Raw genomic sequence first — 17,829 nt, 5'->3', positions numbered from 1 at the left:
CATGTATGAAAAGTGCCATTTTCCAGTCATAATGAACACAGAATTTGATGATGGTGGTAAGTATTCATGACAAAGGTAACATTTGTGAATGGGAAGGATGACTTCTGTAAATAAACCACTAAAAATTTCACATAGTGCACCTTTAATCATGTTCTTACTACCCCCTGTAATAACTTTGTTACTTTGGGAAATAAGTGTGAGTAAAGTGTAATATAAAAATTACTTTAAAAGAGGGCAGTCATGGGTGAGCGGTTAGGGCGTCAGACTTGCATCCAAGAGGTTGCCGGTTCGACTCCCGACCCGCCAGGTTGGTGGGGAGAGTAATCAACCAGTGCTCTCCCCCATCCTCCTCCATGACTAAGGTACCCTGAGCATGGTACCGTCTCACCGCACTGCTCCCCATAGGGCGCCACTGAGGGATGCCCCCTTGCACGGGTGAGGCATAAATGCAATTTATTTGTGTGCAGTGTGCAGTGTTCACTTGTGTGCTGTGGAGTGCTGTGTCACAATGACAATGGGAGTTGGACTTTCCCAATGGGCTTTCACTTCACTTTGGCTTTCACTTTCACTACTTTAATCTGGAAGTATTTGCTTTGTAATTTTTTTCCTTTAAAACATAACTTATGTGTGATGCACTATTGACCCCTAGCAGGCTATATTCAAAGATAAAGGTGTTCCATTTCCAAGAGAGTGTTTGAACATGTTTTTGTTGTTGTTTTTTTTGGCCAGGCAGTGCAGGTTGAACATGTAGCCTACTGGATAGCAACACTGAAACCACGTCACCATGCCCTAGTTGCCCTTCACACTGGCAAATGCCCTCTGTCCTCTCCTTGCAATAAACTAATCACACACTCCTGATTGAGTCAGTTATATGAGCCCCTCTTGTACCAAAAACATTCCCTTAGCTTGTTCAACCTTTGTTTTGTGTTCTAACAACAGACAAATAGAGGTCATGTGGAAAACATGACCTCATGGATGTGTGAGGCAAGAGCTGTTTAGGCCTACTGACTAGGCTACTCATTTTCATTTCCGTGAAGTGCTCTCAAACTTACATTGTTCTCATCTGACTCACACTCCATGGCTTCTTCTTGGTCAGTCATTTTCACTCTCGTCCACCCTGTGAAAAAAAAGATGAACATTAAGCGCATATTGTGTCATGATGAAGAAATGTTGTGTATTAGCCTACTGTAGATTTAAACAATACTGTGTTGCATTGTGCCTAATGGTTCATCTAAACCAGGGGTTTTCAATAGGTGAGGCGCGCCTCCCCTGGGGGGCGCCAAAGAGCGCTTGGGGAGGCGCGGCAACACGTGAAGAAAGGTGCATTTTCTGTAAATATCTAGAAGCCTAATGAAATGCACCCTTTCTACTACCACTACAACAACAGAAGTCAGGAAAATGACCTTGTAGGCCTATGTGTTATAATTCAATTCATCTTTACTTTCTTAAATAATATTTTAAGTTAGGGTGGCAATTGGCGTTATTTGGAAGTAAATTGAGACCGACGACATGGCGCAAGCACTGGAGAACTATCCGATTTTTATTCTTGAAGCCAGCCAGCAAGTGAGAGAGGGGAAATATCGAGCGAGGGAGAGAGAGAGACGAAAATATTAAGCAGCAGAGCGCAGGTGTGTACGTGATGGCTCGTGTGGTGTATCTTAATGTGGTATATTAAGGGTTTATGTTTTACGCAGGTTACGTTACATAAAGTACAGTAGCCAATAGGATTATGTGTGTGGTCACATGATGCATGCGTCTTACGTCTTCAAGTTAGTTCAATAAAGTACCTGTAATGTAAAGACACAGTTTATCCGCACTCGAGTTATTATTCATAAAATAGAAAATCCGACATGGTGTCAGAAGTGCCGTGTCTATGAGGGGAAAGAGAAAGAACAAGACACAACAGTCCACGGCGAGAGAGATGGAGGGAGAGACATCGGCTGATGTTAGGAGCGAACAACGTGAGGAAAACGTTAACGTGCAACTGCAGTAAAGGGGAGCGAGCATGGCGGCTACCCAGGTAGCAAAAACCGTTAAGAACAGTCGGCCCAATCTTGGCAGAATGTCGGCACTGTCGGCTGAGAGTCGGCTCGGCTGGAACACTGGTTACCGTGACTCAGCCAACACTTCATAGAACACTGAAAATAACTGTCACTTCATGCAGTAACTGAGCCAACACTCTGCCGACACTGAAAATAACTGTCAGTCTCATGCAGTAACTGAGCCAACACTGAGCCGACACTGTCGGCATACGGTAATAGGACCATTATTGGGCCGCGGACAAAGCCAGAATCGGGCCGACTGTTATCACTCGCGAAAAAAGGATCGGACCAACAATGGGCCAGATAAACTTTGCTACCTGGGTAGTGCACCCACAGCTACATTCAACATCCACCCACCGGAGCCCTTCAATTTCAACAAACCGCTCGAATGGACAAAATGGATCCGGAGGTTCGAGAGGTTTCGGCAAGCGAGCAACTTGTCCACGAACTCCGAGGACAATCAGGTTAACACTGATATATTGTATGGGGGATGAAGCCAACGATGTATTGAGAGGGTTGAAGCTGAGTGATGCAGACATGAAAAAGTATGACAAAGTAAAGGATGGACTGAGATACTTTTTTATTGTGAGAAAGAACATTGTGTTTGAACGTGCATGCTTCAATATGCGAAAACAAGAACCAAATGAGACTGTCGAGGCATTCGTCACTGCCCTGCATGTTCTAGCAGAACACTGCAAATACGGGGACTTGCATGATGAACTCATACGCGATCGGATCGTAGTGGGGCTTGCAAACACCAGACTTTCTGAGCGCTTGCAGATGGAGGAAAATTTGACATTGCAAAAAGCCATTGATATGGCAAGACAGTCCGAAGAAGTAAAGAAGCAACAGAGCGCACTTAGGAGTGACGCTAGCAGCGTGATGCAGATGGAGGGTAGCTCCATAGACAGACTAATAAATAAAGGACACAAATATACTTACCCGAAAAGCAGCGGCGGCGCACGTTCCCGCCAACACACGCCAGGCAGAGACAATGGCATGCAGCAGCAGCAGCACGGCGCCCAGTGCTACAAGTGTGGGGGGCCTTCTCACCCGAGAGCGGAGTGTCCCGCCAACGATGCAAAATGTCGGGGCTGCGGAAAAATAGGCCATTACCAGCACGTCTGTAAAAGCAAGACTGTAGTAGGGTGCATTGAGGAAGAAGAGGAGAAAAGTTTCTTCTTGGGCTCTGTGTCATGTGAAAACAACATGTGGACGGCTGATGTGCAGATTAAAGGGAAAGTGCTGAAATTCAAACTTGACACCGGCGCAGATGTAACCGCCATTTCGAACAATGACCTGAGAGACTTGTTCCAGGGGGCAAACATGCCTGTCCTCCACAAGCCAGAGAAACCATTGCTGGGTCCAGGAAAGATTCAGCTACAGGTAGCTGGCTATGCAAAAATGCAGCTGGCTTACAAAGGCAAGCAAACGGAGGAGAAGGTCTACGTGGTCAAAAACCTGAGCACACCTTTGCTCGGGCTACCGGCCATTACTGCCCTGGGCCTACTCATTCGAGTCGACAGTGTCACCATGGACTCTTTAAAGGCAACTTACCCAAAACTGTACAAGGGCCTAGGCGACATCCAACGACCATACAACATTGAGCTCAAGCCAGACGCCGTGCCCTTTTCCCTAAAGACTCCACGGAGAATTCCCCTGCCTCTGATCGGAAAGGTGAAGGAGGAGCTCCAGCGGATGGAAGAGATGGGGGTCATCAGGCGCGTCGAGGAGCCTACAGAGTGGTGCGCTGGCATGGTCGTCGTCCCAAAGAAGAACAGCCAGCGTCTACGTGTGTGTGTGGACTTCACAGGCTTGAACCAGTATGTGTGTCGTGAGAAGTATGTCCTGCCTTCAGTCGACCAGAGTCTAGGAATGCTAGCTGGAGCCAGAGTCTTCAGTAAACTAGACGCGAACATGGGATTCTGGCAGATTCCTTTAGCTGAGGGGTCAGCCAAATACACAACATTCATAACGCCCTTCGGACGGTACCAGTTCCAGCGTCTTCCGTTTGGGATCAACTCTGCGTCCGAACACTTCCAGCGTGTCATGGCGGACGTGATCGACGGACTGGATGGGGTGGTCTGCCACATCGATGACCTGCTGGTGTGGGGAAAAGACCAGGAACAGCACGACGCTCGTCTCCATGCCCTGCTGAAAAAGCTCGAACAAGCAGGGGTGACTTTGAATGCAGACAAGTGCGAGCTCTCCAGGAGTGAGGTGGCGTTCCTCGGGCACGTCATCACCACGTCAGGCATCAGCCCTGATCCAGAAAAGACAGAGGCCATCAGGGACATGAAAGAGCCTACAAATGTGAGCGAGTTGAGGAGCTTCCTGGGGATGGTAAACCAGGTGGGAAAATTTATACCCCAGCTCTCAGAGAAAGACAAAGCTCTTCGCGATCTTCTCTCAAAGAAGAACTGTTGGCTGTGGGGTGTCGACCAGGCGGCGGCCTTCAGGGTGCTAAAAGAAGCCCTAATCTCTCCGCCGGTCCTGGCCATGTATGACACGGGCAGGGACACCAAAGTATCGGCAGACGCTTCATCTTATGGACTGGGGGGCGTGCTCCTCCAGAAATGGGACAGCGAATGGAGGCCGGTAGCTTACGCATTCCCGCTCACTTTCCCCCACTGAGCAACGCTACGCGCAAGTCGAAAGGAAGCCCTGGGTCTAACCTGGGCATGTGAGCGCTTTCGGGACTTCCTGTTAGGAAAGCACTTCTGCCTAGAGACTGATCACAAGCCGCTCCTTTCCTTGCTAGGCACACAAGCACTCGACCTGTTGCCACCAAGAATACAGCGCTTTCGAATGCGGCTCATGCGCTACTCCTATGACATCGTGCACGTTCCAGGAAAGGCACTCTGGACTGCCGACACGTTGTCACGTGCACCTGTGCAGAAACAAATGACCGCAAATGACACTGAACTGATGGAGAGCACAAACATTTACGTGGACTGCATTGTCAACAACCTACCTGCCAGTCCCACGTTCATGGACACACTCAAAGCACAGCTGGAGGCAGACAGTGTGTGCTCTCGTGTCATGAAAATGTGTGCAGACGGATGGCCAGATCACGCAAAGCAGGAACCACTCCTGAAAGACTTCTGGCCCGAGCAGGCTACACTCACAGTAGAAGAGATACTGTTGCTGAAAGACACTCGCCTCGTCATTCCAGCAGCAATGCGGAACGACGTGCTGAACAGACTGCACGAGGGCCATCAAGGAGTCGTGAAGTGCAAAGCACGCGCCCGTGAGACTGTGTGGTGGCCTGGGCTCGGACAACACATCACAGAGATGGTGCTCAAATGCAGAACGTGTCTGCCAGAGCGCCGCAATCACAGTGAGCCACTCATGCCGTCAGAGTGCCCCGAGCGCCCATGGCAAAAGCTGGGGGCCGATCTCTTTGAACTGGGGGGGAAAACTTACCTGCTCATCGTTGATTACCTCTCCAGGTACGTTGAGATTGCCCTGCTGACACACACAAAATGCAATGATGTGATTAACCATCTAAAATCAATGTTTGCCAGACACGGAATCCCGGAGGTCCTCATGAGTGACAACGGCCCGCAATTTTCCGGCCAGGCATTCGCTTCCTTCGCCACTGCATATGGGTTCCAACACCTTACCAGTAGCCCCAAATTCCCACAAAGCAATGGCGAGGCTGAGCGAGCGGTACAGACCGTAAAGGGTCTGCTGAAAAAGGCAACTGATCCGTACATGGCTCTGCTTGCATACAGAGCCACACCTCTTCAGAATGGATACAGCCCGGCCCAGTTGCTCATGGGTCGACGTCTCCGCACCACGGTGCCGACACATCCGTCTGAGCTGCAACCTGCACTGCCCGACCGCAGCACACTGTTCCAGAAAGAAAGGGAGAAGAGGACATCAGATGCTGCAAACTTCAACAGGCGACATCGTGCAAAGCCACTCAGCAGCCTGTCACCAGGTCAGGAGGTCTGGGTGACTGACACAAAAACACCAGGGACTGTGATCCAGAGTCACACCTCGCCGAGATCCTACCTTGTGGAATCGCCACATGGGGTGGTAAGACGCAACCGCCTGCATCTTATACCACTCCAGCCCCCAGCACAAGACGAGGCTGGACAGCAGCAACAGGAGCCACTGCCGGCTCTAGAGCAGGGTGACACTCCACCTGCTTTGGGGTCCCCTGTTCCCTCTCCTGGGGTTTCCACTCCCAGAACCAGGTCGGGGAGAGCAATTACACAGCCCACTAGACTGAACTTATAAGTGGGTGAAAAAAAAAAAAAAAAAAAAAAGAAAATGAAATGTTTTTTCTAATGTATCAGTTTTACATTGGAGATACTCACCTCAGTACTCACCTCCGAAAATAAGTTTGAAAATGTTATGTGTGAAAATGAGATCGAAGATGTTAAGAAAGTCATAGAAAGAGTATCAGTTTACCAGGAATTGTTTAACCCTGTTTTCTTTCACAGGTTTTGATGGACTTGAAAAGATGGACTTTGAAAACCAGGTTTTGTTTAACCGTGTTTCCTTTCACAGGTTTTGATGGACTTTGAAAAAAAAAAATGTGTTTCCATGTTCTGTAAAAAAGGGAGATGTGGTGTATCTTAATGTGGTACATTAAGGGTTAATGTTTTACGCAGGTTACGTTTACAGTAAGTACAGTAGCCAATAGGATTATGTGTGTGTGGTCACATGATGCTTGCGTCTTACGTCTGCTGGTTAGTTCAATAAAGTACCTGTAATGGTGACTGCCCTGTTACTGTTGAGGAGATTATTGATGCAATAAAAAGTCTGAAAGTTAATAAATCACCTGGTGTGGACGGCATCACCTCTGAGTTTTATAAAGCCTTTTGTAAAGAATTAGCCCCCTTTTTATTACAAGTGTTCAATGAAAGTATCTCTAATGGCACTCTCCCGCCAACTTTAACACAAGGATTAATTACTCTATTGCCGAAACCTAAAAAAGACCATTTAATAATAGAGAATTGGCGTCCAATTACCTTGCTAAATAATGACTATAAGATTTTAGCCATTGTATTAGCCAAAAGGATTAAATCTACATTGCATGACATTATAGACGAAACACAATCAGGGTTTATGGAAAATAGGCACATCTCTAACAATATTCGATTAGTACTAGATATACTGGACTATCCGGATTATATTCCAAATGACAGTTTTATACTATTTCTAGACTTTTACAAGGCCTTTGACTCAATTGAACACGAATTTATTTTTAAGACACTTAAGAAATTTGGCTTTGGTGACTTCTTTTGTAAAGCTATAAGAACCCTGTATGGTAATGGTAATAGTTCAATTAAATTAAAGAATGGCTCATCCCCCAGGTTTGAACAAAAATGTGGCATTCGACAAGGGTGCCCCATTTCCCCTTACTTATTTTTGCTATGCACCCAACTACTTGCAAATCATATTAAGAACAGTGGGCTAAAGGGAATGTCTGTGCTAGATAGAGAGATTATTTTAAGTCAACTGGCTGATGACACTACACTTTTCTTAAATGACGCAACACAGGTCTCTGCTGCACTAGACGTTATTCAGGTGTTTTCCTCAGCGTCAGGTCTTCATTTGAATGTGAACAAATGTGAACTAATGGCAGTCAAAGAATGTAACGCTGTGTCTATTTCCAATATACCAGTAAAGGAGCAAGTTACCTACTTGGGTATAGTTATAACTAAGGATCAGAATCTCAGGTGTAGCATTAACTTTAATCCTATAATTGATAAAACCAAAAAAAAGTTTAACATGTGGCTGCAAAGAGATTTGTCAGTGAAGGGTAGGACTGTACTCTCAAAAGCGGAAGGAATATCCAGATTAACATATGCTGCAATAGCACTGGATGTGGATACAAAAACATGTAAAAGTATCGACCAACTATTACTGAATTTTATTTGGAAAAACCGAACACATTATGTTAAAAAATCTGTTATGATGAATGACTACAACAAGGGTGGGCTCAATGTTATTGACTTCAGTACGCTACATAACACTTTTAAAGTTAACTGGATTAAAAACCACTTAAAAGAGCCTGCTTCCATATGGAATTTCATCTCTAGTCATGTGTTTTCTCAGTTGGGTGGTTTAAAGTTCATTCTACTTTGTAATTACAATATTGACAGGCTTCCTGTCTCTCTGTCAAACTTTCATAAGCAAGCTCTTTTGTCCTGGTCTATTATCTACAAGCATAATTTTTCTCCAAATAATTACTTTATCTGGAATAATAGGGATATATGCTATAAAAAGAAATCTATATTTTTTGATAATTGGTTCAGGAATGGAATTGTTGCAGTAAATCAACTTCTTAATGAACAGGGTAACCTTTTCAACAATTTCTTGAGTGTGTAAAAATTCCTGTTACTCCTAAACAATTTGCCATTGTTTTTGATGCAATTCCACTGGGAGTGATTATGCTCCTGAAAGGTTGTTCTTATGTTACTCCTCAGCTTGACCCTCTTCAGACATATGTTGGTAAAACATGTTTGATGTCCAATACCTGTAATAATAACCGGACTGTGCGCAATCTGTTCCTAAAGGACATTGTTTCAGTACCTTGTGCAATCTCAGCATGGAGTGGACATGCCATTGATATATGCTGGACCAAGGCTTGGACACTACCAAACAAGTTTCTACTAGTTAACAAAGTAAAGGAAGTGTCATTTAAAATCATTCATCGTATTTATCCTGTTAAATCTGTTTTAGCTAAATTCAAGAATGATATTGAAACTCACTGTACTTTTTGTAATACAGACACAGAAACACTGATTCATTTTTTTTGGTTCTGTGATTTTTCCCGAGAATTCTGGAGAAGGTTTTGCTGTTTTATTATAGATCATATTCATGAACAATTTCAGTTACGCTTGCAGAATGTTTTTTTTGGTTTCACCAATAGTGAAGAGCTTGAGGAGGAATATTTTCTTATTAATTTGTTTATTATTCTAGCTAAATATAACTTTCACAAATGCAAATTTAACAAAACGAGGCCTTCTTTTGTTTACTTTTTAAAAGATGTGGACTTTTATTTTAAAACAATATGTGCCGCTCCAAACAAAAAAGCAATCAAAACTGTAAACTTATGTAAAAAAAATCAAAATTGTGTACTAGATGTGTATATTTGTTGTCTCATACCCCTGGCGTAGATGTTTCGTTTCTCTGTCTGTTTCTATGTCTCTGTACATGCCTGTTTTCTATTAAAAAAATAAAATAAAAAATAAAAATAAATAAAANAAAAAAAAAGTACCTGTAATGTAAAGACACAGTTTATCCGCGCTCGAGTTATTATCTCTGTTATTATTCTTAAAACAGAATATCCGACAGCTCGTGCCATCACTCCCTCCCAAGGGCTGCTTAAAAGTCCTCGCACGATAAACAATCTTAAGGATTTGCAATGGACATCTTGAAAGCGTCAGTTAGTAAACTTCTGAGGGAATTCGGCGATTTCACTACTCACAATCAGCTCGGAGTATGAAGTCGTCAAATTGAGAAAAAAACAGGGAAATGTTGGATGGCAGATACAGGTTCATGCTTTCTAGCAGTCCAAAACCAATGTGCGTAGCCTAATGCTAGGCATATGGAGGCATGACGCCTCGGCAAAGCGAAATTACGTTTTTAAACGATATCGCCCAAATTGTAGGCCTAGTAGGACAGCAGCGCGCGACAAATTCCACATAAACGTTTGCAAATTAAATGTGAATAAAAATGTTTGATGATGTGACAGTTGTGAGTGACGAGGATGTGAGGGGGAGGATAAATTGATAGCCTCATCTCAGTTACTCCTAACTTCACGGCTGTGTGCGTCCGAGAATCCACTCAAGCAAAGCTTCAAGTGCAGGGTGACTTGCGGCTATATCGCTTCTCCTCTGTAGGCTACAACCCGTAATCGAACAGCTTTGCGCATCAAAGGCATGTCGTCATTATTTTCAACCATTTGACTGTTCTTGGCAACGAAGCAATGATTTGGACAGGCCTTCTGTTCGTGATGTTACTGTAACAGTAGCCTCCATTAAGATGGAAATAGAGAGAAATTGAAAAAGAACTAAAATGAAAAGAAATACAATTTAATAATAATGAAAAAAAAAACATGTAGGCCCTATTAGACTATCCATTGATATTGAAACAGACGTTCATTTTGCATCCCTGAACAAGACTGGTTGAAATAAGGACAAGACATAGCCTACATATGGGCCTAGCATCATGGGACTATTGCACATTAGTAGTACCATGCATGTGGAGCATCAGACAAACAGAACATGGAGCCTGACCCCACAGTAACCCAAACCCGCAGTCACAGATTCAGGTATAGGCAAGATGACATCACATCACATACACATCACATACACTCTGAAACGCCTATTTGAGGGTAATAATTGAGATAGGCTATTCTTGGTGTACAATGTGGGAGGGTTGTGGGTTTTTTTTCGGGGGGGAGGGGGGCTTGGTTGTCTTTATCTACTCCAAGGGGAGGCTCACTCTCAGTGAAATTGAAAACCCCTGATCTAAACAATTACTGGAGGAAGTCCAAAGTAGGCTTCTTTGGAAGTGGTTCTTCACATGCCCAACTGATCATGCTACACGTCGGTAAAGTGCAAGAACCAGTGAAGGAAAATCACTTTAACTAGGCGAAGTGACGAGGCCACAAACCGAGAGAAAAAAGTAATCACAACAGTTCGCATGGACTCTGAACTGACCCTCACTGAATCATAGACGAAATCCGTCTTCGAGTCATGTCGGTTTACCGTTCGCATTGTGTTGTGCTAGACAGGTGTGACGACAGAATATCGTTGTTCCACCGTAACACAATTCAGATAGTTTAGCACAACTTCAGAGAAAATTGTTAAAACTACTCACTGTCAGGTCGCTGATATGGCAGTCGTTCGACTGCGTATATTCTGGGCAGACTAGCCAGTTTGTGAAAACGAAACCAAAAGGACCTGTATCATTCGATCAAGGACGGTCAACGGCGCCCATTGGCCCGTTTTGACAATGTCAAAATACACCTGTCGTGCCGAAAAGCGAGTGCCTGCTAAAACACGAGTGCCCTCATTGAAACCAATGGAAACCAATGACCAATTTTTCAGATATTTTTAACCCATTTTTGGCGATAAATCGGGCAAAATTTAAGATGGAAAGCCTATCAATAAAGCATCTACATTCCTTCTGGAAGTATTGCAAAGAACTGGTTACAATTTCTGTATTATTTCCATAAAATAATCTAAGAATTGTCATAACAAATGTTACAGTTTCATTCAAATAGCTCATATTGAGTGGAGGACGAGTAATGTTACATAAGCATATTTTTAGTTCATAAATTATGTAATTAATTCTGCAAAAAATAGTATAATTTTCTCTCAAAAAATGTCATTGGTTTCAATGAGGGCACTCGTGTTCTGGCAGGCACTCGCTTTTTGGCACGACATCCCCAACCACCCACACACGTCTTCTGTTTTGACCACACAGAGTAGCCTACTACCTACTACCCTATACCTCGCTCGCAAGCAAGCCAAATATGCAGGATCATCTTCATACCATGCACCTTCATTTTTATTTTATTGCTCGCTGTAAGACCAACTACTGAATTCTTCCATTACAGTGATACAAAACAAATATGGTTCTCTGTCCTCAAATCATTTTGCATCTGATCCAGTCTATAGGCCAAGTTAAAAAAAATGTTTTCCCATTTCACTGATCAAAAATGCAGTTGTGGAAATGGGAATATTCATTTCATTTGCATTTCAGCATTTATTTTGCAATGACAAGTCAAGGGAACATACACAACTTCAATTAATTTAATGTAAACAAAATGTATTAAGATAATTAGGGCTAATGCCAAAGACCAATTCACACCTCTTTTAAATAAAATAAAATAAAGATTTTCCCACAGGATACAGACGTGCACAGATAGAGATGAGGTACCTGCCCCTTTACCTTACTGGACATAAAGTGCCCTTTTGAAAGTGTGTTTCTTTCATCACAATTTACTGTGGTCAATATAATATAATATAATGTAATATAATATAATATAATATAATATCATATCATATATAATAAGGGGTGAAAGTAGTTTTCATGTCTTGGTGCTATTTTGTACAAGTCTTCCTAACAAACTCCCTTCCAATGCAAACATCAGAAAGAGCGCAAACAAAATAAACATGTGTGCTACAGATCTACAGTAGCCTTTATCACTGCATGACTATTTCGGGAAACTTTGAGCTATTCTCTTCATAGGACACTTCACTCAAATGGCATGGTGTTGTATTTCTTCCACTTTAATAGAATTTTCAAACGTGAGTTTATGGCCAGCATTAACCCTATTGTCTTACAGGTAGCCTACTGCTTACCTGCTATAAATGTTATACCGGTGTTGCGCACCTGCTACTTTCACCATGGAATATAATATAATATATATAATATAGCCTCTATAGCTCAGTAAAGAGTTCCACATGTGGGGTTCCACCTCGAACACCGGCCCCAAAATGTCTGTGATGTCTGCGTACACCACTGGCATAGGCTATAAATACAAACATGACATTCTGGAAAATCTTGTTTGAAAGATAACACTAACGAGGAAGTGTTTTGTTAACCCCTTCAGGCCACAATTGAGTTGAACAGTTTGCTAGTTTGATTCTCTTCATTTTGTAGGCCTATAACCAATTTAGCAGACAAATTCTTCACACGGATCACTTTTCCCTCAGGATGAGCTGAAGCTTTCAATAGTGCAGTGCAAACGCAGTGCACTTTTGCATATTTTAATACAAATCAAACACAGAGATTTGGACCAAACCATTACCAATGCCATGATGTACATAACAACATATAATTATAACAACATTTGATGGAAATAAATAGAGTTCAGGTTTTAAGTTATCTACTCGATGCCTTTTGCCTTCAGTTCCTCCTTGACCTTCTTAATGTAGTCTGGGTCGGGGTAGCCAGAGCTGTGAAGAGAACAAAAGTAGTTTTGGAGACGATCTGGTGTGGGGTACAGCTACAGTATTACTGTTAAATATTTTATGAGCCTGGGACCAAAATAACCACACATTCAAGAGTTTATGTTTGCCAACGAAGAAGTGCATTACAAGGGTGCAGTCACAGTGCAAATAACACCAACAACAGAAATATCCAATGCCTACTATATACACTGATCTGTCATACACCCTTGAAATGTACATACAATAAAAACCTTTATTCAAGTCACTGACAGCCTTGACAGTGCGCATGACACCCTAATCTCAAAGGGCTCCCCTCTCAACAAATACAATGTAATGGGGACCAAATTTTGGGGACCCACTCCTCCTGGACCTGGGAAAACTGATCCGTTTGTCCCCCCAGCTGTCCGTGAAGCCAATCCTCATTACTTGCAACCTTAGAATATTTCTAGTAATGTCATACCTCGAAGGTCCTCCGTATTTGCTCGTCTTGTGAGGGATGTTCCAGAGGACGCAGTTCTCCTCTCCGGTGGCACTGGACGCCCCCACAGTAAACACAAGCCTCTGGGTGAAGGCTCTTTTCAGGAGTTGAACAACATTCTGCCCATCAGGACTGTCAGGTAGGTAAGCAGTCGCACGAAGACCACAAAATTGTTTACCTGGCCTGGGATGATCTTTCTATGTAAATGAAAAAATAATAAAGTAGTGTGTCAAAAGAAAGAAAACTTGCTAGTAATTGAACGTAGCATGTGTGAATTAAAAGGCGAAGGTTATTCATTTACAAGTACGGCAATGAACTTACCGTCTGCACAGCACCTGGCATATCATAGTCAATCCTTATGGTGTTGTAGACTAGAAAGCCTGGCAGGCTCTCTCTTTCTATATCGACAGTCATTTTCCCCTTAGGCTGATCTCCCACGATTTTCTCAATGTCCTCTTGGCACAATGGACAGCTACGGCTTTGCCCCTTGATGAGGGCTTTCTCGATGCACTTGCCACAGACATTATCGCCGCAAGGCAAACACAAGTTATTTTTGACCCCCTTCAGACATATTGGACAATGTCTTCCTCTTTGAACTAATGGTGCTGTTGTTTCTATTCCGCTCAGCTGGTTTTGTTGGCTGGCTTTCTTTAAGTTTGATTTCCCCACATGATGAACTAGCATTTGGTTGTTGTTATTATTCACATGTTCCTCATGTGCCGCCTCTACTCCGCACACAGCCTTAGCAGTAGCAGCGGTTTCCTCAGTAGGCCTGTTGCAAGACGCCACAGATTCCTTCATCATAGGACTTTCCTTAGAACCAAGGCTGTGTTCTTGAGGAAAACCAAACCCTGTTGACTGAGGCTGCTGCTTTTTCTCTACAGTGGAGTCTGTTTGATTGAGAGCAGGAGGCCCCATGCTTTGTAGAAGTTTACTGATTTCTTGGCAGGCTTTAGAGCTCATGTCCACCCCAGTTCCTTGATGTTTGAAGCTCAGTGCCACTTCAGCTTGCATCGCCACCCTGTTTTCCTCCAGAATCTGCCATATCTTGTTTCCGTGCGTTTTGCACGCAGCCGTGTACTGGAACAGAGGAGCCTTCAAGGTCAAGTCTTTGGGACTTTCAGAGTTTTGTGTCGTCGTGGGGGGCTGAGTATGTGACACACTGTTCTCAAGCTGTTGTTTTTGCAATACTACCTGTTGGAGCTTGTCATAAAACATGTTAACATCCTCCAGTGTTCCCTGTATGCACAGATTGTGCGGTCCCGAGCTGTACGTCTTGAACCTCTTCATAACTTCAGCCTGCACTTGGGGGCTAAAATTCTGCACATCAACCACTGCATTCACCTTTATCGGAATCTAAAGAGAAGAGTGAATGAATGCAAAATCAATTTCAACACAATTAATTGAAAACATGTTTTAGTAAGAATATTTTTCTCAGGCCTACTTGTAAAGCCGTTTGACCGTTCTTCATGGTATCAGTCGACTTGTTCATTTGGGCAGCACTACTGTAAAAGTCCACAACAGCTGTCTGCTTCAAGTCCTTGAAGGTCAGATGGGACGATTTCTTGGTCAGTATTTTGGAAAGGGCTGTAAACGTAAGGAAGATGACAACTTTTACTTGAATGTAAATGTAAAAAAAATGTAAATACAAAGCCACACACATATATATATATATATGGCCAATATAAGGCTTTTGTCTGTATTGGATAGCGAACAATGAACATCATGATAGGTCGAGGGTGGGAGACAGGGTAGGGTTTGGAAATGATACAGTGCATACGCATGTTGTGCCACTTCTCCCCCAACCAGGGCCGCTGACAGCTCTTGCTGGCCCCAGGGCAAAGTCATCTGAAAGGACCCCGTCTCTTCCTGGGCAAGGGACAACTGATCCCTTTGCCCCCCCTGTCAGCTTCCGTGCCCCCAACAAAGGATTTGTTTTTCATACTAAGGTTAAATAGCTTCTACAAAATGGTATAGTGATTTGTCTAATGGAGAGAGAAAGATTAAAAAGGTGTTATTCGTGTGTTGATAACTTAATAATCTGACTGTTAATTAAAAGCAGTTTTGATATAATACTTTTCATAAGCCCCCAGCCCGCACGCCCCCAAAATAGTGCCCACGCTGAACCCCCACGAGGGAATGATCAACCATAAAGGATTATTTAGTCTACTGAAATAGAATACTTAATCTTGAGGATGAATTTAATTGAAGACAACCCCTCTCCCTTACTTGGTGGTTTTGCATAACGTCACAGACCCCTAGGCTAGACCAACAATGAAATCATTCATGATTACCTGCGAAAGGCGTTAGCTGCACCTCTGCGCAACCTGGGGTTTCCAATGGTTGAAGTCTGTGGATGTTGCACCTGACATTGATTTCGTTGAGCAGAGTTATGTTCATCCACGTCTGAAGCGCTTTTTGAAGCATAGGCGCCCACCTTTGCGGTAGGCCTACCTCTGGCCAGTGCAGTCTGATGTAAAAGGAACCCAAATCTGGAGGTGCACTGGGTAGAACTGCTGGCAAATCTGGATTGTCATCTGACAAATACAAATTCTGGAAAGAAGCGTTATGTTATTAGTTTCGACACTCGACAGAGACGTTTTAGGTAACACTTAAAGCCCATATCTACATTTATATTATGATTTATATTAAAATTATATTATTATTTATATATAAATTATAATGTGCATTACAACGTATTATGACTACACTCATAATGCTTAATGATGCTTTATATTGACATGACATTTATGAATAATCATGAATCTAGCTTATAATGCTTTATAAATCCAAGGGTGTCATGACTGGCTACAGGCTGCCTGATGGGGCTTACAGTACATTATGCTACTACTGTATACTTCTATACAAAGACCTGGATGATGAACCGTCATAAGGGCTCATAAGATGCTATGTACCATGTGGGACAATTCGCCAATTTGTGCTCTAAGTAAAGTGAAGTTCATATGGATGCCTCTAAAGCAGTGTTTCCCAACCAGGGGTACGTGTACCACTAGGGGTACGCGAGCACACTGCAGGGGGTACTTGGAAAAATGTTATTATTATAACAAATGTATGGAGCAGTCACATCAGGACAGAGAAAGCAATATAGAACATGAAAAAGGGGGTACTCATGGCACAACTAAGAGGCGTAAGGGGTACGCAAGACAAAAAAGGTTGGGAAACACTGATCTAATGCACTGTAGCCTATAATGCACATCTATAATGTACAGTATCATAAATGCACTGTAAGCCCCATCATGCAGCCTGTAGTTTATATCCAGTCACAAGCAGTCATAACACCCTAAAGCATTATAAGCTAGATTCATGATAATTAGCCTACTGTTAACATCATGAAACATCATGGGTGTAGTCGTAATGCGTTGTAGGCCTAAGTAATTATAATTGCATTATAATTTGATAAAAATGCGCTCATAAGATATGACTTCATAGAAAGTGTTACCGCGTTTTGCTTCAATTTTGACATTTAGGGACAGGCTACTGTAGGCTCTGAATATCGCCATTCTTTCATCTTTTTGTTGCTACAACCACTTCGTGGGCTAGGCTACTTACGTCGTACACCTCGTCCGAAATTGCGAATTCCATGTTCGTGTGCACGTTCAGTTTGAAAGAGAAAAAAAAAGGCCCACGGCACAAACAGTAGGGAGCTTAGACCAGGGAATCGAAAACGAAAGTAGTGCGATCTGACCAGTCATTCAACACGTGACCGGCAGGCTATGATGCAAGGTGAACAGCTGTTCAGTAGGCTGTGGCCTACGCTGAGCTATAGGCCAATCGAAGTGGTTATTTTTTGCACAAATGTTGTAAACTGGAGTTTATGGCAATAAAGGCGTAGCCTAATGCATTTTCCCCCAGTTGATTTCGAGTCCAGGTCAGAGTTAACATTCAAAGTCAGATTAGGCCTAGTATGACTTTTACATCTCCCTGACAATAAAGTAGAATGTCCATAACCTCCCTTAAAAGGAAATAAATACCCAAGATCCTAATCAGATTTTTAAAAGGAATTTGTGATGGCCAGTCTTTCAAGTTCAAGTTTTAAATTGACCTAAAAGGGGCAATTAAATGTGCAGCAAGACAACAGCACAGGACAGATCAAATATTTCCAGCCATCCCTTTAATTATTATTTTTTTTGCATTCTAGATGCACAATTTTAGAGAAGCAAACCAGGACGCATTGGACAAATTTCCATGATATTCCTTGACTGTAGGCTACAGGCAAAATGAACAAATTCCATGACTGGAAAAACCTCTATTGTATTTCCATGATATTCCATGATTTCCATGACCAGTGGGAACCCTGTCAATGCATTCACTTCCTAAACTGCAGTAATTAAGCAATATGACACGAGTGGGAGTGAGGTTG

General features: G+C 43.0%; 1 protein-coding gene across 1 annotated transcript; it reads right to left on the bottom strand.

The window, feature by feature from the left end:
* Positions 1–12,419: 12,419 nt before the first annotated feature.
* LOC134463341 (uncharacterized) lies at positions 12,420–17,098 on the bottom strand. The gene is made up of 6 exons (XM_063216550.1): positions 17,019–17,098; positions 15,743–16,001; positions 14,893–15,035; positions 13,770–14,804; positions 13,431–13,645; positions 12,420–12,976 (listed from the first exon to the last, which is right to left on the bottom strand). The coding sequence occupies exons 1-6, from the start codon at positions 17,049–17,051 to the stop codon at positions 12,907–12,909; spliced, it is 1,755 nt and encodes a 584-aa protein (XP_063072620.1). The 5' UTR covers positions 17,052–17,098; the 3' UTR covers positions 12,420–12,906.
* Positions 17,099–17,829: the final 731 nt, after the last annotated feature.

This window comes from Engraulis encrasicolus, chromosome 14 (genome assembly GCF_034702125.1).
Source record: "Engraulis encrasicolus isolate BLACKSEA-1 chromosome 14, IST_EnEncr_1.0, whole genome shotgun sequence".
Taxonomy (NCBI): domain Eukaryota; kingdom Metazoa; phylum Chordata; class Actinopteri; order Clupeiformes; family Engraulidae; genus Engraulis; species Engraulis encrasicolus.
This window is presented reverse-complemented; position numbering and strand designations above follow the sequence as displayed.

Bases quoted from the DNA above. Each gene is read 5' to 3' on its own strand.
- LOC134463341 (XM_063216550.1), bottom strand. From the start codon at position 17,051: ATGGAATTCGCAATTTCGGACGAGGTGTACGAC. The intron at 16,002-17,018 runs GTAAGTAGCCTA...GCTTCTTTCCAG, and splicing joins TTTCGGACGAGGTGTACGAC to AATTTGTATTTGTCAGATGA. The intron at 13,646-13,769 runs GTAAGTTCATTG...TCATTTACATAG, and splicing joins TGCCAGGTGCTGTGCAGACG to AAAGATCATCCCAGGCCAGG.